The following is a 26,104-nucleotide window of genomic DNA, read 5'->3' as shown; positions in this document are numbered from 1 at the left end:
AACTCTCAAGGTGCACTTTTTGAAAGGGTACAGCCGCAGTATTTTGACAATTTTTTTCTGACAGTGTAGAAGTCAGCTATTATGTTCCAAAATACAGTTTCCAATATAAACTGGGTTATACAAATGGTTTCTTTTGCTGTCTTCAAAGGAAGCTGCCTATACTGTAAAAAAATGCACTATAATTTTTAAGTATAATTAACTTGGATTTTACAAGTAATTTCAACTTTTTGTTCTTGTGATAAGTGATAAGTTGCTGTAACTTATAATATAAAGCAGAGTTAGTTTATGAGTTACAGCAACTCATCACTAATTAAGATAAAAAAGTTGAAATGACTTCCAAGTTGATTATACTTAAAAAATTGAAGTGCAAAAAAAGTTTCACAGTGAACCACACAGTGGTTTTACACTTTATGTGGACATAAAGCATTGCGATGGTTCTGAAAATGTTTGGAACAGAGCTAACACACCACCGTATGAAAGAAAACAAACAAATCAACATTTCCAAAATTAGACTTTTATTGGTCATTTGGGCTGCGATGGGTCATAATATCAACAAGTAATTGCAAACAGAGCCCACAGAACTCTGGACAGCCATCGTTCATTAAAAAGCTGTTGATCATTATATGGCTGTCAGTTTCATGAGTGGACTGCTTTTCTTCTGCTCTTTTAATTGGCGCTACACAGGTCATCTCTGACTGCATCCAGTAATACACACACACGCACGCACACCAATACGGTTTTCTAACAGGCAGAGACAGTTATGATGGGGCCTTCAGTCCACCACTAAAGTTCAGTCCAAAAACGAAGATCCCAAAGGACTGTCTGCGATTAGAAATATGGCATCAGAGCCTCGAACGTCACTCGACCTCTTTGATCCATGAGAGCGGCCCAGGGGAGAAGACGAGGGAAATGAAGAACGTAGAAGAGGAGAACAAAGAGAAAATTGGAAGGTCATGATGAAGAGATCCTTGACAATAGACGTCAAGATGTGAAATGAGAGAACTCTCGATTGAAAGGTTGTTAACCGGGCCAAACGCCGAAACGAAACAGGAATGTTAGTAAGAATGAAAGGGGAAGGATGGAATTAAAAGGTTTCTGGACCAAACTACCGCTACTCACTTATTGGCTTTAGTCTCTTTGTCTCCTTATAGGTGGGCATTTCTTTATTTGTGTGTAAATCAATGTCAGAAAGACTGTTTTATACGGAAAAGATAAAAACATGCAAAACTCCTTTTGTGTGTAGTCCAAATTATACATATACAAGTTCTTCACGCCCTGTTCGTCTTCATAGACTACATCAAAAGAGGAAAAACGAAACAAAAAACTATGTACACGCCATTTAATTTACAGTGGAGTAAAAAACCAAAGAATAACAGGCATGAAAGAATACCAGGATGACTAAGGCAGATGACATTTGAAAAAACTGAATGTTTTCATTTGCAAAATACTAAATCACTTCAAAAAAGAAAATGCAGAGAAAACAAATGAACAAAACAGAGTTCTGCTACCAAATAATTATGATGCTCGTCTCTCATTTGCAATTGGCTGCATAAGTTAACGTTTTGGTGGAAAAGTTATGGATATAAAAAAAAAACTGAAATCTATTTTCTAGCATACTGTACAAAGCTGTTCTCTCTAAGCGTTCTCGTTCTCCCAAAGTCTTGGTTTTGATACGTGACGTGAACGAACAGCGGTGAGAAACGCAAACGAAAGCACGTAGAAGCGTAAAACATCATAAACGGGCTCACGACAAAAACACTCCAAAACTCTGAGCCATCAAAAGCCATCGAACAGAAAAACAACATCGGATCAAATAAACAAGGACCTAAAGAAAAATGTAAAAACAAAAAATGTACAAAAAGGCACGTAATATCCCAGTGCTTCTGTACTGTGAGATTCAAGTGTAACTTAGCATTCATTTAAACGTCCTTCAATTGTTCCTTCATAACGTTTGTACCGATAATCCTTCAAACTTAGGCAAAAAAATCCTGGGCTGAACCGAAACGTGTCACATTTCCTTCATTAGACCCCCTCCGTCTATAACAGAGGGCCTCGGAGAGACCTGGTTTTGTTGCCATGGTGATCTTCCTTCCACTTTCTGTGTCTTTATTCTCTCAGGGTATATTGGTTTCTTCATTGTTTTGATTCTGCACACTGTCACGTCCCGCGATAAAAAAAAAGTGCCACACTGTTTAATTTTTGATGTTGTTTTCTTTTAATTTTCGCCGTCTTCCCTCCGTCTCTTTTTGTGGTCCTGCGGTGATGGTGCGAGCTAGTCATCGTTGCCTCCGTACATGTCGGCAAGTTTGCGGAAGCGAGGCCCCCAGTCGTTGAGGTAGTCATAGTCCTGGTCGCCTCCGCTGCTGGAGGAATGAAGGGAACTGAGCGATCCGGCCGTGGAGCCACTGCCCTCGTAGTCAAAGACCAGCAGGGAATCGTACGGAGGGGCCGTGGGATCCGTGTCGGCTGCTTTGAGACCCTGAAGGACATGATGAGAAAGAATGGGGTTTTAATATAGAAACACAGCGCTGCACACAGATTTTCTTAGTAAGTTACTCAAATATAGGGTTGTTGTCTGAAGTACCATTATTACTGTAATACATCTAACACGTTTATGTCTTTGTACAGTTTAGGAAGTACATATTAGTACTGCTAATCTTAGTACAGCTCAGTTTGTTACCTGTTTGATATTTGATTCAAATGCACGCCTGAATGATCACATACAATTTATAAAAACTGAATTTTATATATATATATATATAATTTAGAAGAGATTGTTTTAAGCCTCTCTTTAAAAGTCACTATTTATGATATTTGTGTTACATTCAAGACTTGGAGGTAAATGCCCACTGCTATGATTGGCTAAAGGTATTGCACATTTTGCACACTCTGTACTCTGCAAACAATATGGTTCATTTTGGTTTAAAATGTATAAATATCTGGGACATAACAAACAATCTGTAACAACAACGCAATGTAGTAAACATAGTAAAAACAATTGTGTTATGTACACTTTTGTTGCGACATTACTGTTGAATCCAGCATAGTCTCAAGAAAAGTTTGTGTTTAACTGTCTTGTTCAAATGAACAGTGTCCTACACGGTTGTATGTTAAGTGAATGTAAACAATATATTTACATAAAATTGTTTTTAAAGTTATCCAAATCAAGTCCTTAGCACTGCATCCATTCACAAAAATAAAAGTTTTTATATTTCTGTCGTTGGAAATGTACAGTATGTCTTCATGGAAAATTATCAGGGTTCCCACACCTTAGTTAACTTCAAATTCAAATATCTTTCAAGGACTTTTACAGGTCCAACACCCTCATATTCAAGGACTAAATGTGGGGACACATTTCACGTGAAAGCAACGTTACATTACATTGTATTACCTTTAAAGATACATTGTTACAGTTCCCTTTCGAGGGAACTCGCGCTGCGTCACTGCTGTGACACTTTGGGGACACCTCCAGGGGTAAGTGTGTCTGAATGTGTATATTAAATTCAACCAATGGTGAGGCTTAACGACAAAGACAGGGTGACGCGGGAGCCAGGAAGTATATCACTATCTGACATATTGCCAAAGACGCCGTTACAGGGATGCAGGAAGTATGGCAAGGGAGACGCAGCGTCTCATTCCCTTCTCAGGGAACAAGAGTTACTTATGTAACCCGAGACGTGTCAAACACAACTATGCAAAAAAGCATTTTGGTATGAATCAACATTCGCATACAGAAGATATAAGCATTTAAAGCGAACAGTTTAGCATGTATGATTAAAATGTCTAGAATTTTAATAATATTATCCTACACTAACACTACACAGGAAATAATATGGATTTTTTCCCTCGAAAACTTCTTGCATAAAATAGATTCAATCACATTCAATGATCTGTATCTATTTATGTATATTATTAAAAACTTCCCAGGGCCTTGAATTTTTCCCCCAGATTCACAAACTTTCAAGGATTTCAAGGACCAGTGGGAACCCTGATAATATCATAAAGATTTTTTTGCATAAAAGAAAAATTGTTGGGTTATTGCTACAAATATACCCATGCTACTTAAGACTGGTTTTGTGGTCCAGGGTCAAATATTTCAAATTACTGGGTCTGTGCATTAGCCATTGGCGTGTTTGGGTGTTGTGTGTGGCTCGTCATGCCAAAATATGTGTTCAGTGCATCATGGAGACCTTTGTGAACCGAGCGTCATGTCAAATTAAGTGCCTGCTACAGACGATTTGTAAGGGTTTATGATAAAAGAGACGCACGCATTTGCTAGATACTCACTTAATCTCATGTGTAATCAAAGTTGTTTAAGTGACTGTCTTGCAAAACGTGTCTCTTTTATCATGAACCCTTTCAATGCGTATGCAGCAGGCACATTTTTTAACATGACGCGTAATGCACATAGGAACACATATTTTGACATGAAGAGCCACACAACGACAATGTTTTCATGAGGTTTTGCATTCGTGCCCCCTCGGAAAAGAAGTCATGAACCGCCACTGGCGTTAGCTGCTGCGGTGTAAATTCAACATAATAGACCTGCATGTCTTTCATGTCTTTAATATTAATAATACAAAAGCACTGACAAGAAAATGAAAAACCCTCACTGTCACTGCTCACGGCTGGATAACTTCAGGAACTTTTATAAGTATTAGGGGCGGTTTCCCGAACAGGGTTTACATTAATCCAGGACTAGGCCTCATTTATATTAAGACATTTAAGTAGTTTTTACAAAAAAACAATACTGATGTGCATCTTGAGACAAAACAACAGCACTAAAATATGTTAAGATATGTCAGTGCAAGATATTTTTGAATTAAGGCAGACCAAACATGTATTTTAGTCTGAGACCAGGATAAGCCCTGTCTAGGAAATCACCCCTAATGCTTTAAACCTCATCACAGTGTCTTATTATACTTTTATTTCATTTCATTTTTTTTTAAATGTTTGCTTGATACTGCTGTTAGATACCTGAAAAACTATTTACATGTACTGTTTATACTGTGCTAGTACTATTCGGTGACTGTTTACTTTAATAATTTCTCCAAATCTTATATATACAAATATGATCAAAAGTGAGCTTTTGCTAAAACATCATAGTTTCTATCGAAAATCCAGATATTTTATCGCGCGAACCCGACTCAAACCAATTAATTTTTCCTCAAAAGCAAACTGATTATGTACTGTATGTTAGAAGAGGGCGACGGAGATGAGGAAATTAAAAAGCAAAGGAGGAGGAGGGGAAATGGGAGGAGATGAAAGCAGAAAGGATTGGGGTCGCCGTGCCAACAGATGCTGAGCTGTGGAGCAGGCTGAAGCGTTTATAAGCAGTAGAGTTGTGGTATCAGGACGGCTAAGCGCGGTTGTTGAAAGATCGCTCGATTAAACAACGGCACACAGAAAACTCACTCGAGCAGTAGATGAGGGCTGTTTTACTGCAAGAACGGCTTTAAGTGAGAAGAGGACGGATGCAAAAAAGAGGCTTTGCAGAAATAAAATCAGTAAAGATAAAAGAACATACCAGATAGAGAATGCAATACAATGACCTGTTTTGATGATCATGGGTGTACTCAAATCAAACATTTGGGCTGTCTAAATAAAGAGTTATACACCTGTAGTCTAAACCAATGGTAATGCATATACAGTAATGTTAACCTTCTTAACTTTTGTTTTCATGTTTCTATTCTATAAACATCCAGAGAATGTTTAAAAGGTATAAAATACACTTTTGTATGTTCAACTTAACAAAAATATGTAGTATTTTTAATGCTGGTATACGGGAGTTCCCTTTACTTAACTGGTCTGAACAATAAACATACCATAGTCAACCAGCTGTACCAAAAAGACAATGCTATGCTAGACCAGCATTATAAGCATGCTAGTCAAGTTGGCAAATCATGGCATAAAGTAGCCATTGTTTACCAGTAGCGCTTTTATATTAGGGATGGGCACGAGTATGCGATTGCTCGAGTACTCATATGTGGCATCGATGTTAAAAACATTTAATTAATTAATAATCTAGTATGTGTTCATTTTTCTGTCATAAAGTTTAATTTGAGTGTTTTTAATTAAAAAAAATTATTTTCACCACGCTGTATACGCCCCGCTCCTTTGATTGCCCTGCCCCCAATTAATCGAGTACTCGTTTTTCAGACCTAGGGATTAATCAAAATGAAAAAATGACATAAATGCACATCCCTATTTTATATTGTGTGGTACCAGTTCGCTTACTTTGGCTCTGACTTATCGTTAAAGTTGCGACACCTCTACTGCCGTAACATCATCATAAATGCGACACAAACAAACGTTCAACACAAAAACAATGCAGAAAGTCGATGCAATGGTGTTCTTGATTCTCGGCATGCATATGTTTAACACTGCTAAAAGGTAGTTTGGGAAATTGTACAATAAAGCACAGATGACGACATCACTTGTAGTAACGATTCTCTCTGACCAATCAGTGATCTGCAGTGTTACACGTCACGTTTTATTATCGGTACGGCTCACATTCGCTTTATTCTTGGCATAGCATTGTCCAAACAGAACACTGACATAGACTAAACAATCTATAGATGTTCGCTTGATGTAAGTCTGTACGGTGAATCTTACATTCGCTTGTCCAAACAAATCCTCCGACACGATATGACTATAAACAAAACTCGTCATTCCACTCAGATTCACTAAAAGCCAATCTTACTAGACCTAAATGCAACTCGTAAGCCACCGCAGCACCATGATGCTATAAAAAGACGTCTAAAAAAATCCAAACTGACATTTTTCAGAAGTACAGATCATTTCACAGATTGGCAAACGCTGACTTCTCCAGCGCCTGTCTGTCTTTTAAGCGACGCTTCTTACATTTAGCAGTAATGTTTAATTCATCACCTGATTTAAGCAGTTTCTCACTAATCTCACACTGCTTTGAATGCAGTAACGCGGCTTAAAACCCGTGAGGTTTGCATGTGTGTGTATGTGGGAGGGCGAATATCCACAGACTGTAGCTGGAGATATTGAATCCCCAAGCCTGGCTAATGACCAAGGAAACTAAAAGGACCTCGGTCCAATTAACCAATCAATCACCATTAAGTCTTATCACTGGTGCCATCGAGCCATTTTATATGGCGAGACTTCAGACGATAGGACACACAGGCGGTGCACTGGCTGTACCTCGTGGATGAACTCTCCGATGTCTCCAGGGTGGGGTGCGGCCGAGCGGAGGGGATAGTTGGGCTCGGAGTGCATCGGCCGCTCGTCCAGACGGCGGATCCCGACGGGCTTGATCATGTCTGGCTCCAGAGTATCAGGCTGCTGTAGCTGACTCAGATCGTAGTCCTACAAAAACACAGACAGGGTTAGCGCTCCGTTAAAAGCCCAGGATTGTCTGGGAACATTAGTGTCAGTACTGGTAATCTAAGTACTTTCATTTTAACTTGCTTTGTTTCATATCAAGCTACGTGTGCGGTCTCACTTGGGGGACAAATGTATTTCTGCAGTTTGCTAAATGTGACAACACATTCACATTTCTTTGGAAAATTTGAATAAAATGCATGAATAAAATCGGTTTCTATTTGTGAAGCCTTGCGCAGGCTGGCTCCGCCCACAATTCTTATGGGTCTAAAATACGTCCTGATTGGTTGTTATCATACTGCTGTGAACATGTGTGCGTATGGGTTTTGCCTACACATGCAAATGGCTTAACAAACTAATTTTTTTAGGTTTAAAGGTTAGGAGATTTCAGTTATAAAAACACTAAATGTCAGTAAAAAGAGAAACGAGTATGCGTGTGACACCATCTCGAATATCAAAGTGTTCCTGATATGCAAGTCTTCCAGTCTCTCACATCCTCGCTGACACCAGCGGGCAAAACAGGATCTGCTTCATCAATTTAAAATTAGTCTCTTGCTTGCTATGACTTAGAATCAGCGCCGGTCGCGAAATGAATGCTGGAAATTATTCATCAAGATATCACACCGCACCACACAGCTCAAATTAAAATCACGATGACTGAATAAAAATACTGTTTAACATCCCTTTGAACAAGCTAACTGCCTCGATCTAGAAATTAAGGTGTGTATGCCACAGCGGTATACCTGGTCTTCCTCTCCTCCGCCTTCTTCGTCATACTTCAGAATGTTGTCGCGCACGTCGTCCTCTGGGTCGATCAGCAGCTGCTTGGCCTGTCTCTCTTTATCTCGTCTCTTCATCCACATCACAAACATCAGCACCAGCACTGCGGATAGTGAAAGAGATCAATACAAAATGAGCAAAATTTATGTTCTGCGCCAAACAGACCTGCATCTCCGAATTCGAGCAGTCTGCTGGAAATGTTACGAAATGATAAGAACTCCATAAAAGACACAATGTCTACCAAAACTGAAACTGTGTGTGTGTGCGTATCTTACCCAGCAGGATGATGATGCAGATGAGTATGGCGATGATGGCTCCGGTGCCCAGCCCGGCGGCCATGATGCGCTCCATGTCCACGCAATCGCCGTGGTGATCGCACTGGCACACTTTGATGCGCAAGAAAGTCGTGTTGGACATGGGCAGGTTGCCCGAGTCTGTGATGCTAATGGGCACCTCGTAAATCCCACTTTCCAGGTAACTGATCTTAAGACTTAACTGAGCGTGATCCCCTACAAACCAACCACACATGCAACAAAACCTTAGCCGTCGGAAAGTGGTAAAAATTTTAATAATTTAAATGTGTTATTTCCGACGTACCACTGATTCGAGTTAGTGTCCAGTTTCTGCGCACGTCGGTGGGTCGGTTGGGCAGGTCGAATGCGTACGGCCCAGCGTTGGGGTTGAGATCGCCGTCTACCGCCGTAATATTGATGGCGTTGGGCTCCGGGCGCTCGCAGACTTCCGCTTCCTGAGGAAAGACTCGGGGAGCGTTGTCGTTTATATCCAGCAGGTAAATCTGCAGAGTTCCTGTCCCGCTCGCAGGTGGGATACCGTTGTCGAAACAGAAAGAGAGGGATTAAATACGAGCACAGTTTTGTGTAGGCAGACCTGGTCCACATTGCAGATAGCCAGAAACCACCCATTAAAACAGGAAGATGCTCTCAGAATAAAATACAAAGCGATCTCGCAAAAGCGATCAATGGTCCGGTTTATTATTTAAAATGTAGATCGAATGTGTGCTCAAGGATATCTCATTTATTAACTGCCTAAAAAAATCTCAAAAGGTCTTGTATTACTCTTAACAGTCACATAAACATGACCGTTTTCCACAAGTCTGATAAAAATCTCTGTACCGAGACTTCTGGAAATTGTGTCGCAGCCAGCCAATCAGATTGGGACTGGTGATTCCAGTCAGCTCTTCATGTGCAATATATATCATGCACATATCATAGGTGGTTTTATGAGCCTAAAGCTATTACAAGTACATTATAAAAATAACTATAACATTCAACAGATGTGTTACTTTCTTGATATTCCAGCTCTTACTAAACTAAGCACCAAATCGGACCAAACCATTAAAAATGATACAAATCTGGTTTTATCAGTGGCCATGAGCTGTCTGCAAACAGAAGCTTGTGTAACCACCACAGTCTGAATGTTCACAACTGGAGCTGTGATATCTGTGCAAAAGCAAAAAGACCTTTCGACTTCCCTGATCTATAAACAAAGAGCTGCCAAAAGTCGAGCGGATACGTGCTGCAGGCTTATGGAGCGACGGTTGTCCATTTTGCCCCCGCAAGGTTTTTATCAGTTCGTGCCTCAAAAACAACTAAATCAAGTATGTCTAATATCATTTAACTTACTGAATCAAGTATATGACTGGATGCTAAAAGGTCTCTTAGCGGGAAAAGGAGCCAATCAGCACCGCACTTCTCCTAACGCACAAAGATTTTGCTTAACTGAGTGTTTCTAGGGACGAGCTTTTAAATTTACGGCGTGTGTGTGTTAGAGAGGGAGTTTGTTTCGCAGGTCGGATGCAGAGGGAATGTTAAACACTGCAGCAGAATAGGGCCAAGCAGACTTCTGTAGATTCATTCACACAGAGAGCAGTGTGAGAGAGAGAAAACTAAAGAAAGAACGACCAAGAGAAGATGAGCGTAAATGCTAGGGCGAAAAAATACGAAACATCACATGCACAATATATGATAATGCTTCAAGTTTGTAAAATCAGTTTAAATTATAATAAAATTAGTGCTGGGCAAGGATTAATTGCGATTAATCGCATACAAAATAAAAGTGATTTTTGGCATAATATATGAGTGTTTGCTGTGTTTAATTATTATGTATATGTAAACAAACACACATTTATGTATGTATTTAAAGGGACACTAGAGTTAAACATTTGATTCTTACAGTTTTGGAATCCATTCAGCTAATCTCAGAGTCTGGCGGTAGCACTTTTAGCATAGTTTAGCATAATCCATTGAATCTGATTAGACCATTAGCATCGCGCTAAAAAATAACCAAAGAGTTTCTTATATTTTTCTTATTTAAAACTTGTCTGTAGTTACATCGTGTACTAAGACCGAAGGAAAATTAAAAGTTGCGATTTTCTAGGCCAATATGGCTAGGAACTGTACTCTCATTCTGGCGTAATAATCAAAGATTTTGCTGTCGTACCATGGCTGGAAGAGGTGAATGATATTACGGAGTGCCCGAAAATAATCCCCTGCTATTGGAAGTTACCAAGGGAACTACTTTCAGGCGCTGCGTAATATCATTGCGCCTTCTGCAGCCATGTTGCAAAGAGTCAAGTTTTAAATGGGGAAAAAATATTGAAACTCTTTGGTTACTTATTAGTGTGATGCTAATGGTCTAATCAGATTCAATGGATTATGCTAAGCTATGCTAAAAGTGGTAGCGCCAGACCCGGAGATCAGCTGAATGGATTCCAAAACGGTAAAAATCAAATAGGGGAGCTTTAAGAAACATTTACATGTGTATATATTTATTTATATTTTTATATATTCTATATAATATATAAACTAAAAAAAAAATAATAAATAAATAAATAAATAAATATATAAATCACTTTTATTTTGTATGCAATTAATCTTTGCCCAGCACTAAATAAAATATATTTAAAGCTGAAAATAATATAACCAACACACATTTCACATTCTTTGGGAAAAGGAAAGCATCACTCTTTGTCTCACCAGTCTGCATCTGCTATTTGCATTTACCTAAAACTTTGACTAAACATGACTTTTCATACTATTAAAATCATTCAGTTATTGCAAACCATTGCAATATGCATATTTGTCATAAAAAATGCTGGTATATCTAACAGGTAATTAAAAGTAGTTATATAGATCAGTGGTTCTCAAACTGAGACATGTAATGTATAAAATACATTAATTTATCATATATTCTGTGTAATTAAACCTCAGAAAAATAAGGCTACTAACCAACAGCACTACATTGTATAATTTTATTTTGACGCATGTATGTTCTTCAGTTCAAATTCCTCACACTCCTCGAGGGGGTGGAGCCAAGACTTTGATACCGCATGTCCCTAACCTAGGTGTTTTCAGCAATATAGTCTCTGGTATCCCCAGAATGTGTCTGTGCAGTTTCAGCTCAAAATATACCACAGATATTTCATAATACGATGTTAAACATGGCTATTTGTGGCTGCAATGAAAAATGCATGTTTTTGTGTGTGTCTCTTTAAATGCAAAGAAAGCTTCTGTTCCCCGCTTAAACATGTGCTTTGGACTACATCAAAACATGTGTCTATGGCAGATTTCCAACTATGCGCTCATAAGGCGGAGTCTGTGAGCGGTCATGGGTGGGACATAATCAATGTGACATCACATTGATATCGGATCCCCAACAGCCTGTTTTGTCTGACTGTTGCGCTTTAAATGAGATTACACAGAGAAAAATAAATGGATTTGTATAATAACAGGATGTTTCTGCACACACACAATGGCGACTCATTTTCTGATAGAAACACATTTAAAAGTGCAAGGTTTTAGGTTAAAATTATTCCTTTTTACTTACCGTTGTCAGAGGCCATGAATGTGGCGTTATATAGGTTGTTTCTGACGTACGGAGATTCTCGGTCCAAAACAGCGATGGTAGAAATTCGTCCACTATTAGCGTCAATTTCCAGCCAGCTGGCGGGATCAAACAACTTAGAGTACCTTTAAAACAAGAAACATTGAATAGAGTTGAGATTTCCTTTCTTTGAAATGGAGAAAAGTCTTAAAACACAATGGTGACATTCGGAAAAGCTTTCATACTTCTTGAACTATTTCCTTCAGTGTACTAGACCATGCAACATTAAAAAAAAAATCCATATGTGCATATTTTGCTGAAAACTGTACCCACAAAGCAATGCACTTGAACTGACATTCCAATTTAAGTGTGATAGATGAAACAGAATTAATATCAGTCACGGTATTTAATGAACTGCAAAATGTTTGAATGTTTTCTCAGAAAATTTTATTAAAAATGCAAATGAACCTATTTTTTCTTCGGGATAATTACTGTATGACACTCCATATTTGTGCACAAATATGCACAAGGTTTCTATTTACTCAAACGAAAGCTCACACGTACATATGTGTTTGCGTGTGTGTTTTTATACCTAATGGTTTGCTGCATGTATCTGTCTGGATCATGTGCGGTGAAAGTCGTTAACATCGACCACTGCGGAAGACCCTCCTCCAGTTTGATCGGTTTGGGGTTGGGGTCGAAGTTTGGGCTTTCGTTTACGTCGATGACACGCACCGACACGGTGGCGGTTGACTGGCGCGTGCGATGGATGCCGCTCACCAGTGGCACCTCATTTTCAGCCACAACAGTCAGCATGAATGATCGATTAATCTCGAAATCAATTGGCTGTACACAAGGACACACAAAACACACACAATCAAGTTAATGTTGCAGCGCAATCTGTTAGGCGAAATAATCCAAATATACAAACGAATGAATCTTGTTGCAATTAAATACACAGAGGAAATGTTTGAATAATAATTAATGAATGACTCATTCTCAATTAAGAGACATATAAACCATTAACTCAGCCGAACGGCAGGTGGAAGCTGTTGTCATGGAGACAGTCTTTTGCTCTGGATTTGAACCCATGCCTGGGGGACTCTTAGAGCTTCTAGGTAATAGCAACACGTCCCAATAACACCGTCTATACAATACAGTATTTGGCTACTTAAGCCATACCTAATGTTTGGATGTCAGTGCATTGATGGCAAATAGGGAAGCATTGTCTACCATCCATCTCAGCAATTACTTTCAAACAAATGGTCCCAATGCATTTGGCTTAAAACATGTGCTTGTGCTTTAAACAAAAAATATCTCTTTGTCTTTTTGGGGTCTCTGTATATCCATATGTCTTGTTACCTTGACGACAGTGACGAGACCTTCATTGCTAACGGGGTCAGTAGGGATGGAAAAGCGACCGGTCGGATCCCCAGATATTATCCGGTACACGGCATTCCATGAAGGAGTCCCCGGTTCATCTTTGTCTGTCACGGTGAGATTTGCCACTATCACATTCACACGGTTCTCTGGGACCTCGCCATGGAACTACAAAGAGAGATGGAGAGATCGATTTTCAGCAAAGATGGCTTGTGCGAGACAAGCGTTTAAGTGCGTGAGCTTGTGTGCCGCTTACAGTATCGCGGGTGAACTCTGGGGGGTTGTCATTGACATCCAGTAGGCGTATGACCGCGGTGGCTGTGTTGGACAAGCCGTACATGGGGTTTCCTTCCATATCAGTGGCCTGAATGATCAGCGTGTACTGAGGCACCTTCTGCTCGACAAAACAAAATCAGTTCAAAACATGTGATGACCACCGAGAGTGAAACAACTGCATTTACTAACAGAAGTAACTCTGGATCTTACAAAAGACAAACGTAAACAAACACCTGTAAAAATAGTGAAAGTAAACAAATGTGTTTATAAAAAAAAAAACTGAAAGTAACGGGGCGTACACACCAAATGTGAATTTAACGATTTGCGCAAGTACATTACATACAAAGTCAAAGCAGTGTCGCTAAAAGACGCAAATTCGCGCAGGGCGGTGCAAATGATGCGGATTGGGCGGTGTTCGCCTCAAACGTGTCTTCCGCACAAGCTGAAAAAATTCAACTCGAGCAAAACAAATTTGCCTGAGCTAACGTTAAATCCAGCAAGTAATATTGAGCGTGACTCTGGATCTTACAAAGGACAAACGTAAACAAATGCCTGTAAAAATAGTGAAAGTAAACAAATGTGTTTATAAAAATAACAGAAAGTAATGGGGCGTACACACCAATTCAACAATTTGCGCAAGTAGATTACATACAAAGTCAAAGCAACAACGCTAAAAGACGCAAATTCGTGCAGGGCGATGCGAATAATGCGGATTGGGCGGTATTTGCCTTAAATGTGTCTTCCGCACAAGCTGAAAAAATTCAACTAGAGCAAAAAAATTTGCCTGAGCTAACGTTAAATCCAGCAATATTGAGCGTGACTCTGGATCTTACAAAAGACAAACGTAAACAAATGCCTGTAAAAATAGTGAATGTAAACAAATGTGTTTATAAAAAAAACCCAGAAAGTAATGGGGCGTACACACCAAACATGAATTCAACGATTTGCGCAAGTAGATTACATACAAAGTCAAGGCAGTGACGCTTAAAGACGCAAATTCCCGTGGGGCGATGTGAACGATGCACATCGGGCGGTATTCGCCTCAAAAAGCTGAAAAAATTCAACTCGAGCAAAAATTTTTTTTTTTATGAAGATATAACGCAATCACATCTATTAAATAAAGTAGTTGTTTTCACCAAAACTGTAGCCTTATTTAGCACTCTAAACTGGTAGTCAAAGGTATTTTGCTACTATGTGAACACAACCAGTATTTTCGCTTATTGTCACAATTACGCTTTTGCACACGTCCTTACCTCTCGGTCCAGGCCGGCAGCTACAGTGATGATTTTTCCGGTCTTGTTGTTGATAGTGAACATGTTTGAGGAGGGGCTCTCTGGGGTCTGGGACAGGATCTTGTATCTAAGCATCCCATTGGCTGTATTCGGGTCATCTTTATCCTGGGCGGTCACAGTCATCGCAAAAGTACCTAGAACCCACCAATCACAACGTTTTTGTCACAAAAGTGGAAAAATTGGTCAAGATTGGTCAAAACCATTCAACGACATTCACCTGGTTTGGCGCCCTCATCCACGGTTCCGTTCCAAATCTGGTGCGTGAACTCGGGCCTGTTGTCGTTCATGTCGATGACGTTGATGATGATGTCGATGGGGTTCTCCATCTGGTTTCCGTTAATGTCCACGGCATGAGCGCGTAGCTGAGGACACAAGCAAATACTCCTTTACATAAAATTCTGAGCTAGAAAAACAACATAGTTATCAACTGAGCAGCTATATAACCAACATCTACCAACTTAACCCGATGCTGGTCCTCGTGCCCGATCAGCTTGATAGCTGACTGTGTTACAACATAACCAGCCAGTAAGATGGTCTTACTTAGCCAATATTAAAGATATTAAGGTTATATTTTCACTGAATGTTCTTTACATTATATAGGGTGATTTTACAGGAAATCACTTAGCTAGTTTTTCACAGACAGGGTTACAAATGTCATTTTTATCACCATTGTTATAAGCTTGTTTCAAGTTACCAAATAAGGTTTGATGAAATTCAACAAACACACTTCTTTGCTATAGACCAGTTCAAATGATGTAAACAACACTGGTCCAGAAACACTTCCTGTTAGAGTTTGTTACAGTTATTTTTTTTATTTCACATATATTATTATCTTTAAGATGTTTGTTTAACTTCATTTAATTCAGGTTTATATGTTCTGTTGGTTTATTTTATCCCAACGTTTATCTAGTGTTAAAAAACGGAAACACGAAGTGCTTCTGGACCAGTGTTGTTTACATCTTTTGAAATGGTCTATACATTTTTAGGTTTATCTGCTTCTGCAGTTGCCCCGGTCGCACTTTGCGTGCAAGAGCAGTCCTACGCCTGCTGCATATATTCATGAGCTAACCGAAGGAAACCTAAAGCACCACCTTTGGCACCATTAGGTGGTAAATCATTAGATATTCATGTAATCTCTGCAGTTATTTGAATCTGAATGCGGATTAAGCAGACCGGGGGAGGTAAAACAGCCTTTAAGGAACAGTGGTAAAGTGAAAGGATATTGAAACAAGGCAGGAAGAGGATGGAACTACTTTCGGGAAAGATTGTGGATTGTTTTTACTTAAGAAAGCCAGATTTAAGGAATGTCCCCCTGCGAGCACAATGAATTAAAGTGTCCGTGTGAGACTTAGTGTTGGGGTAAGCTTCTCCGAGTTTAATTTCGCCTGCTCTTCTCTTCACGGTACAGTGGATTAAAGTGATGTCAAAGGTCACATTCTCAGACTGGCTGCCATGGTAACACTGACACACGCAATTTATTGGCTGTTTTAAAGTGTTCTTTTTTCACATACTTGATGGAATGGATCCAAAGTATCAGTGATGTACAGTCATACGGCACACACGCATACACTTACATGGAAGTTGGGGATATGTTCTCTGTCAAGCGGTTTGGTAACAGACAGGATTCCTGAAATGGGGTCGATGATAAACAGACCAGTTGGGTTTTGGTCGGCGCCTGGCCCGGTCACACTGTAGCGCAGCGTGTTACTCTTATCTTTATCCGACTGGATCTGCAACACACAAAGATGCAGATTTTACAGGATAAGCGTAAAGTTTGAATGAATCTATTGAATGATTTGTTTATTTTTAACTAATGTTTCCGAACAATTTTGTGCTGATGTACTCACTTTGACAAGCTCTTCCGGGAATTGTTTTCTGGAGTTCTCAAGCACGTTGACGGGTGGGATGACCCAGTCTCTTTTCACACGATTCACGCTACCGTCTCCCATGACAACCACACTGTGCTTCGGAAACACTATCTCTGGTAGCTGGAAAAAGAACAGAGGAAGAGAACAACAGTTACAACGAGTTAGGTGATCCATACAGACACAAACGCAAGGGCTGCGGTACTTGCGAGGACATCTGCCCCGGCCCTAAATAATAACAGAATTAATTGTACCCTCTGTAATGGGGTCATAAATATCTGTTCTGCTTTAACATTAAAACCCACAGTATAGCAACACCCACATAATGACAGTACATGGTAGGGATGAGTGATATAGTAAATAATCCCTATATATTATTCACAGTGGTTTCCTAAAAAGCATGTCATTAGACCAGATTCACTCTTTTTTCATCTTCTGACTCACAAGTATTAAAACTGAAATATTTAAAATCATTGCTGAGTTCAGAGCAAAAAAGACAATGAAGTGGTGTCATTAATTTGGTTTTATTGAAGATTGATTAATTTAACTGAATTAGTTCAAACTCTTTGTTGCAATGAATTGATTCAACTAGGGATGCATAACGATTAATCGCGATTAATCCACAGCAGAATTAAAGTTTTTGTCTACATCATATATGTGCGCGAACTGTGTATAATAATTATGTATATATAAATATGGACACATGCATGTATAATTTTAAAGAAAAAAAATATATTTATATATTAAGTAGTTATATTTATATATAATATAAATTATACATAAATATACAAATGTATATACACATGCAAACATTTGTTAAATATATACATGCATGTGTGGGCATTCATCTATACAAAGTTATTATAGACAGTATATGATGTAAACAAAAACTTTTATTCTGCTATAGATTAATCGCGATTAATCGTTATGCATGCTCAAGAATGTTCACTGAACTTTCCATGTTAAACTGTAAATAAATTAATTAATTAAAATGTTTTTGTAAGAATATTTGTGTCACTGTTAAGTATTCCTTACTTAACAAATTAATTTAAAAAAAATTCAAAACATAATGTTTTATATACCTAGACTATTTTATTTTACATCATTCATTAAACCAGTGGTTCTCAAACTGGGGGCCATGGCCTTTCTTTTGGGGGGTCCTAAATGGTGCACAGTGGGCCTCATAATTTATCATAAACTATGTGCAATTAAACCTCAGAAAAATAAGGCTAATAAACAACAGCACTACACTGTATAGTTTAATATGTTTTGTTTAATTCAAATTTTAAGTTTGAGATTGATTTGTAATACATTTTCTTTGGGCGGGTGGTAAAAAGATCCACCCTGCACAAGAGGGGGCTGCATGCCGAAAGTTTGAAATGATTTAAACACTTAAAACCATTTGAAAAAATGACGTCTCATTCGATTGAATCTATAAAAGAAAAAACTTTACAGCAATGGCAGAAATATCAAAATATAGACTACATCAAATCATGTCCGCAGGGTTAAATGTCAAGACATGTAAATATCATCAATATCACCCAGCAACAATGTGCATGTGTAAAACTTGCAGTACAGTTGCATTTTCTTTCTCCATGAGCTTTGTTATTAAGTGGCCTAGACAGCCAGAGATGTGCTTGACCAGCCATTGGCCCTGCTCTTCATGATACACAGAAATCTGAACAAAATAGATCTGTGTGTTCAGTTAAGAGTTCATTTCTAGACCAAAAAAGGCAACACAACGACAGGATACTTTATGCGTGTACAAAATCTCTGAGTGTATTTGCTTGTAAAGAGTTTCAATGTTTTCTTTCATTTGATATCAGCTAAGCCTCCCTTCTCCTTGACCTATAATCTCTCTCTTCCTCTCTTGAGGTTGAGATACTGATGGTAATGACAGAGACATGGAGTCGGGCGGAAGCTCTCTGTGTTCTTTCATTTCTGCTATGACTCAGGTGATTAGCCGTCTCATTACCCTCAAACCTATTCACAGTCGAACCTCTAACTCTCCAAACCAACTCAACATAACAAAAAACATGATGGAAAACAACTTAAAGGGATAGTACACCCAAAAATGAAAAATGTGTCATCCTTTACTCACCCTCAATTTTTTTCAAACCACTACAAATTACTTTGTTTACAAGTACACTGACTTCTATAGTAGGGTAAAACACAAAATTGTGTGGTTACAAAGACATACACGTTGGAACAACTTGAAGATGAATAAATGAAAGATGACAGAATTTTCAAATCAGTGTATAATAAATGATGTGTAACTTAAAATACTATAAAATCTAATACTATAAATCATTGTTTAGTTGAAGTAATTACTGTTATTAGCTATGTTTCCATCACCCTGACTTTATGCACTTTTTAAAGTATTGGTAATTGGTAAATGGACTGCATTTATATAGCGCTTTTAACAGACATATGGCCATCCAAAGCGCTGAACATGTTGCCTCACATTCACCCATTCACTAACACATTTATACACAGACGGCAGTGTCAGCCATGCAAGGCGCCACCCAGCTCGTGTATAGTATAGTCACAGCGTTTACAAATAACAAGGTCATATGAGACATCTTTTAACAGTATACATACTGGGAACTATATTCTCAGAAGGCGAAGCACTGCTACTCAGGTGCTGCGAGCAAATCCCTCCGCACAAGTAGCAGTAGCAGTGCCGAGTAGCTGGAGCAGCATGCTAGCTGGAGCCATTTACTTCCAGTCTGTATGCTAAGCTAGGCTAGCTGTAGGTGCGTCAGACAGTGTTACTGCACACACAGAGATGAAAAAGGTATGTATGGTAACTCTGGGGGATACGGTGAATAAGCTAAAGTCCCACAAAGTCGGCGTGTTTCTTTAATGTGGTTTTTGACTTTGCAAAAAAGAGTAAATGTGAATAATGGGAGATGGAAATGCATTTGCAGAATATATTTTGACGTAGCGAACATTAAACCAATCGTCTAGCTATATCAGCTGACTGTTGTATTTCCCATATATGGGGCCTGGCATCATAGTAATGCCCTTGGTGCTAGTGCCTGCATAAAAATTAGGGATGCACCGATACCAGTATCGGGCCCGATACCAAGCTCATGTATTTGTACTCGAACCCGTAAAAATACCCCGATACCAAAGACCGATACATCACGTGACATACTTTATGACAAATTTGATTGTCTTGTTGTCTGTGATATCTTTAGCTGAAAGCCAGGCAGGTAAAATTTACATTCATTACGTCCTTGGTTTTGCCCTTTGGAGGTTATTGGACACTGTGAAATTTGGGCTTTGTAAATTTGTGATGATAAGCACATAAAAATGATTTTTTTTTCATAATACGAGTTGAAGTTGTTAAAAATAAAGATGTGGATATGTTCATTAGTCTCATTGTGTTGTTCTTAGAAAATTTGTACTTGAAAAAAAAAAACGTACAACAGGCATCGGTATCGGCGAGTACCTAGAAAAAATATCGGTACTTGTACTCGATCGATTTCTTCTTCTATAAAGTTATAACTTGCCCAATCGTCCTGTCTCCATTTTCTAAGTGTGCTTTTTTATTAACTGTCGTTTACTAGGTTACCAATACCACGTCATTCGCTCGAACAACTTGATGAAAACACCTAATTCACATTTGCTCGTTTTTCTAAATGTAAAAAAAATTCGCTTCACGTTTGGACGGAAACACAGCTATTGTGAATAACGTTTCCTTTTGGCTGAAACCTTGGATTTCATTTATTTAAAGTTAATTTTACAAAACAACCGTGACACAAAATGCAACAAACACCAGTTACATTTTCACCAACTGTACTACTACTGTAACAAAAATGACACTAAGTAATTTGTGTTTTTTTACAGAGCAGCTCTAATATCTCCTGTGAGTCTCCCGCATTTGATATCTTTTCACCCCGCGGGATTCCCTTATCTCTCCCTTTCCAAACCCACCCTTCACCCTCTCCTCATTTTTCTTCTTGACCATCTCCTCTTTATCTCGCCCTTCTCCGCTCTCTTCCCCGCCGACTCCAGTCTCGCTCCTCTCATCTCGCCCTCCTTCCCCTTGGAGCCGATGTGTGTGCATGTGTGTCGGTAATAAAGAGTAAATTCTGCCTTTCTCTGAGCAGAAGGCAGGGCTATGAGACATATGGTTAGTGTTCCCTAGCCGAGGGTCCAGATCTCCACCGTCTAACGCGTCCTCCTGCCTTAATGTCTCTTTAGCATCGTTAAACATTAATTACAGGCCCACTATCAACGTGTTAGTGCTCTGCTAATTTTCTAATATAGTTTTATTAGTGCTTTGGCTTTGTCACAGAGGGCTTCGGATAAACGGAGACATTTTTTTGTGAGCTCACATTCGCACAATGGCTGTTTGATGGCGTAATTGCAGCGCAAGGCTAGTTTAGAAACGCCATGAGCTGTTAGCGATCTAACACGCTTATACACAGCAAGGGTGCAAGGGTGCTCATTCTTGACTTCCGTAGCTGCTTGGGTAGAGTGAAGTTTACGTAAACCACCCACTGAGATGTCCCATCCTTGGCTATAATCTCCAAGCCTCGCCCTTTCCTTTCGGAAAGCAGTAGGGTTCGTGCGGCGAATACCGTTCCGTCGGCATCTATCCGAAAATCTGCAGGGTCTCCGCTGTTGAAGCGCAAGCCTGAACCTCTGCCACAGTCCACAAAATCCACTGCAAGAGAGAAAGAGAGAGAGAGACTGAGTGTGAGGCTGCTTTTGTTTTTAAACAGCAAACATCTTTTTCATATAAGAAAACAAGCACACAGGAAATCACATTCTCACTCGACCGCAAGGGAATAATGTTTTTACTTGAAAAGTGAGGACGAGGGGAGAAATGGAAAGTGCACACTGACAGAAAGACACAGAGGGAGAGAGAGTTAGGAAGATCGGGAGAGAAAGAGAGCAAAGGAAAGTAGGAAAGGTACAAGGCAGGTACAAGTTCTGAAGCTCTCCTGCATTATTCATGTTGAGACATCCCCTGCAAGCCCCCAGGTGTGCTGAGGAACGGAAGAACAGGAGGACGAGGAGACATGTGCAAAAAAGAGAGATACTGAGGGAATCACATTAGGGGTATAGACATAAATAAAGGTGCTTTATTTATTATGTTGCAATTAGAGAACAGATACAGACAATTAAACACCCAGAAGTGAGAGATGCTCTGCTTACGGGACGCGTTTGTTTGGGAGAGACCTCAGATTGACGGTGCTCATTTCTCTGACATTTCGAGCAGAACGGCACTGCTCATTACCTGGCCCAGGTGGAGGACGCACGTGATTTCTCTCCGTGCCTCAATGTGACATGGTTTTGCTTGAGTGGATGGTTTATAATAGTATTTGTAATACCAGCTGTATACCTATATAGTCACTTTGGATAAATCGTCTGCCAAATGTATAAATGTAAAGTAACCAATTATTTTTCATAATATCTCCATATTTGGAAATCATGATTAAATAAATGAAGAGTTTCGTTGCAAAACGAGATAAATCAATTTTTTTTACATTTTTGTCAAAACACGTTTATTATTATGTTATCATGTTATTATTTTGTTTTATGGTGCTACTTAGCTGTATTTTTTAAGTTATGAAGTTTTAAATCAAAACAAACCAACTGCAGTTGAATTGATATTAATTGGAATGCACAACCAAAAAACAAGATTTCTGAACAATTAAAATAACGGAGTTATCTCGTTTTGCAACAAAACTCTTCAAATATATTTGAGATGCAACGATATTACATTTTTCCACCAACAGCTAGGGATGTTGTGATCGATTGGCCGCAGATCGGTATCGGTCGATCATCGCATAAAATGACTCGATCGGTTCTCGCCAAATGAACCATTCTTTCTATTTACTTTTGTCATCACAGGGCTCTTGATTGCGGCCGCAATTTAACTCCTTCCCCGCCATTGACGAGTTATCTCGTCAATTAAGAGAAAACATTTCCCTGCCAATGACGCTTTCCTGACAAGTTTTTATGGTATTCTGTAAATCCGTTAAATTCTGTAAAACCGCTAGATGGCGATCTTACCCAATTTATAAAAACTGATGCAAAAACTAATTTAGTCAATTTTAAACTCTGTGTATGTTTTGATCTTTACAAAAATGCAATTATTTCAGCTTTTTGCTAAAAATTTGGCATTTTTGAAGAAACCTACTCATATTTAAAATGTTATAAAAAAAGAACAAATAGATAGGATGAAACTTTATTCCCATTTTGTTTGTTTGTTTGAAAGCAGAGGGTCTGTTTATTCATTTGATATATTTGTATTTTTATATATTTATAGAAGAAATATATAGAAGAAAATTTTCCTGGATGGCATTTTTTGAAACTTTGGTGAAAATCACAAAAATGCTGGCTGGCAACTTTAAAATAAAAGGCTGGCAGGGAATGAGTTAAATTCATTTTTACGAAGTTCAAATGGACTGCATTTTTATATAGCGCTTTCATAGACCAATGGCCATCCAAAGCGCTTTACAATTTTGCCTTACATTCACCCATTCACTCACACATTCATACACCGACGGCGGTGTCAGCCATGCAAGGCACCATCCAGCTCGTCGGGAGCAGCTGGGGTTAGGTGTCTTGCTCAAGGACACCTCGACACTTGGTCAGGTGGAGCCGGGGATTGAACCACCAACCTTCCGATTTGTTGACAACCTACATGAAACACTCAACCACTGCCGTTCAAGCATTTTTACATCCTTTTGCTCATGTGTGACCTGCAATTGTGGATTTATCTATCTGGCTCTACAGAGATCGGCGTATTTGCTATGAGGGTGCGCTCTGTCCTTTTCACATCCCCATCAAACAGCGTTTACAACACATATCTATCAAGGACATTATTTATTATTTATATGCATTTAAAATTTTTGACAGTTTAAACTTTCTTTTTCTTGCCTGCGTACACCCAACGAGCGCACACAGACATAGCATGTCATCAGCCCATGTGTAGAGGGCGATCTCTCTGACGTATTAAAGCTACAGTAACCTTAATTTATTTATTAATAACATTTAAGAGAAAATCATTCTCTGATCTTGACTTGAAAAGCTGTTTTACTTTAAAAGTATCAGTTTGTATTTAATTTATACTCTGAAGACTGTGAAGTGTTTATGTAACAGGCATAAGCCTTTTATTTAACAGACATAAGCCTTTTTAAAGGCATATTAAATTGCTCTGTGTAAAAGGGATATTTATTGTGCTTTTTTATTTGATTCTCTATTAAAACAATAATATACCTAATTTCTGCAATTGATATATCAAAGCAATATCAGTGCTATTACTTTTATCTAGAAAAAAGGTTAACAGTTGCAGTCAACAAAAAAACTTGCATATTACCTTAAAGAATCAATATCGGGCATTGGTATCGGCCGATCATGACGGCAAGAAATCGGTACTCGGTAAATCCTGATCGGAGCATCCCTACCGACAGCAGATTATTCAGACTGATATCCGCCGATACCAGTGCAGATATCGATAGCTTGGTGGTTATATTAACTTGCATTAACTAAATTCTAAAGATGACATTTTCTGAGTATTACTCATTCATTTAATGACCATTAATATTGAACATTAAACTAGTGATGTTTCTTTACATTTTCTATACACTGAGCTCAAATTCATTGCATTGTTCTCTTTTGATTGAGAGGATATATCGGCCATGACTATCAGCTATTTTTTAAATAGCGGCCGATAGCCGACACTTAGGTGGTTTTAGTAGGCAGGTATGAAGGCCATTGTGAATAAAAACTCCTACATATTGTTGAACTTTACAATTTTTTTATTAATGCACAGTATGCTACTTTCAAAAAGCCTGAAGGTCTTTGACCGAAATGCTGCATTTTGGTGAACTCAAACTGTATTTCTTTTTTACACAGATTGTTTGCAAGTTTTCCCTCGGTTGTGTTTGCTTTTTGTCATGTGCACATTGTTGTTGCGTGAGCTAAAACGCTGATGCGTTTTATAGTAATTATGCCGGTCGGTAAATTATACCTCTCACTCTTGTTAATCACCATTTATTATGTAAGGACCTCTCAGGGTAATACAGTACGCAAAAATAATCAGTCACTATTATTAGACATGGCAACCTATGAGACCTTATTACTGATTATTAGATAAAGAAAACCTGAAGGGACCGAGCAATTATTATGTTTATCTGATTGTTCATATTGGTCGTCCCGGTGTCCTTGTACGTAAAGTGGCTCTGCATTGTTTAATTCCAGCCGATCGAAATTAAAAGACTCCCTTTCCTGGCCCCTGGCGTCTCAAAGTAATGCGTTTAATGTAACGCGATTTTCCTGATAGCTGAAGCTCTCCGGCTGGGCAGGTGTGAGTTAGGTGCTGTTGGTGTGTGTGAGTCTGCGTCGGTCTAGATTCACCAAGCCAGTGTTATTAGATGGCTGCACCAGTTTCGCCCGCAGCTGCACTTTTCATGAGTGAGGGGGGTGGTTTCGAGAGAGAGGTGCTATAAGTCTACCGAGCTGTCTGCTTCAATTACCGAGGCCTGCTCTTCTAACGGGAGAAAGAGAGAAAACAGTGTCTTCGCTCGCGTCGAGTCTTTCTTCTAGTCGCAATTGCTTTACGCGTCCCTGCAAATTCGACTGGGCAGTGAGGCTTAATGCAGTGCAAAAAGCACCATTACTCATCACGTCTGCCGAGGTAAACATGGTTAAAACACTGAAAGCTAATTTAATTAGAAGGGTGATTTCATTTGCTTAAAATAAATTCATTTACTCCTGGGGAGCTTGTGTGTGTGCTGTTTCTGACAACCCTTCGACAGACAAGGACACGTACGGGCAAAATGATTTGGATGAAGAAAAAATTTGAGATTTTAGTGAATAAACCAAGTTTCCTCTATTAGATTTGGTGTGTAACGATTTTATTATTGATTTCATTACATTTCAGACCCGGTTATGTTTATCAGCCTCATTCTTATCAATTGAAGAGTCTGACATTTATGTCTGGTGTTATTTGCTAACTACTGATAATGTGCCACACACCGACATGAAATATCGAATTTGTTAATGTTAATACAGCAGGGAACATAATAGGTTCATGATTTATTTGTGATGAACAGATACATATCGATACATCTTAGTAAGATGAAACACATTTACATTTGTGCGTATGGCAGATGATTTTATTAAAAAAGTGCATTAAAAGTATACATTTTATTATAACACGTGCTCCCTGGGTTAAAACCCACAACCTGATAGGTAGGGAAAAAAAAGATTTTACACCTGTAGAGTACCACATCATTATCTTAAAGAGCCCCTATTAACTCATTCCCTACCAGCCTTTTTTTTTTAAAG

The 26,104-nt window shown here is 38.9% G+C and overlaps 1 protein-coding gene across 3 annotated transcripts in view; it reads right to left on the bottom strand.

Annotated features, from left to right (window-relative positions):
- Positions 1-498: 498 nt before the first annotated feature.
- cdh2 (cadherin 2, type 1, N-cadherin (neuronal)) overlaps positions 499-26,104 on the bottom strand; it is a 49,020-nt gene continuing 23,414 nt past the window's right edge. For 2 of the 3 annotated variants that reach the window (XM_073855906.1, XM_073855908.1), the window contains exons 3-16: positions 21,268-21,467; positions 16,772-16,915; positions 16,499-16,654; positions 15,142-15,286; positions 14,886-15,058; positions 13,613-13,750; positions 13,339-13,524; positions 12,569-12,822; positions 11,987-12,122; positions 8,731-8,971; positions 8,409-8,642; positions 8,097-8,236; positions 7,174-7,338; positions 499-2,479 (exon numbers count right to left, since the gene is read on the bottom strand). In XM_073855906.1, coding sequence (XP_073712007.1) covers positions 2,273-2,479; positions 7,174-7,338; positions 8,097-8,236; positions 8,409-8,642; positions 8,731-8,971; positions 11,987-12,122; positions 12,569-12,822; positions 13,339-13,524; positions 13,613-13,750; positions 14,886-15,058; positions 15,142-15,286; positions 16,499-16,654; positions 16,772-16,915; positions 21,268-21,467 — 2,519 coding nt within the window. In that variant the 3' untranslated portion in view covers positions 499-2,272. The remainder of the gene's footprint in view (positions 2,480-7,173; positions 7,339-8,096; positions 8,237-8,408; positions 8,643-8,730; positions 8,972-11,986; positions 12,123-12,568; positions 12,823-13,338; positions 13,525-13,612; positions 13,751-14,885; positions 15,059-15,141; positions 15,287-16,498; positions 16,655-16,771; positions 16,916-21,267; positions 21,468-26,104) is intronic. The other variant, XM_073855909.1, reaches the window with a different exon arrangement.

This window comes from Misgurnus anguillicaudatus, chromosome 18, assembly GCF_027580225.2.
Source record: "Misgurnus anguillicaudatus chromosome 18, ASM2758022v2, whole genome shotgun sequence".
In the NCBI taxonomy this organism is placed as follows: Eukaryota; Metazoa; Chordata; class Actinopteri; order Cypriniformes; family Cobitidae; genus Misgurnus; species Misgurnus anguillicaudatus.
The sequence above is the reverse complement of the archived record's forward strand: the minus strand, read 5'-3'. Positions and strand labels throughout refer to the sequence as shown.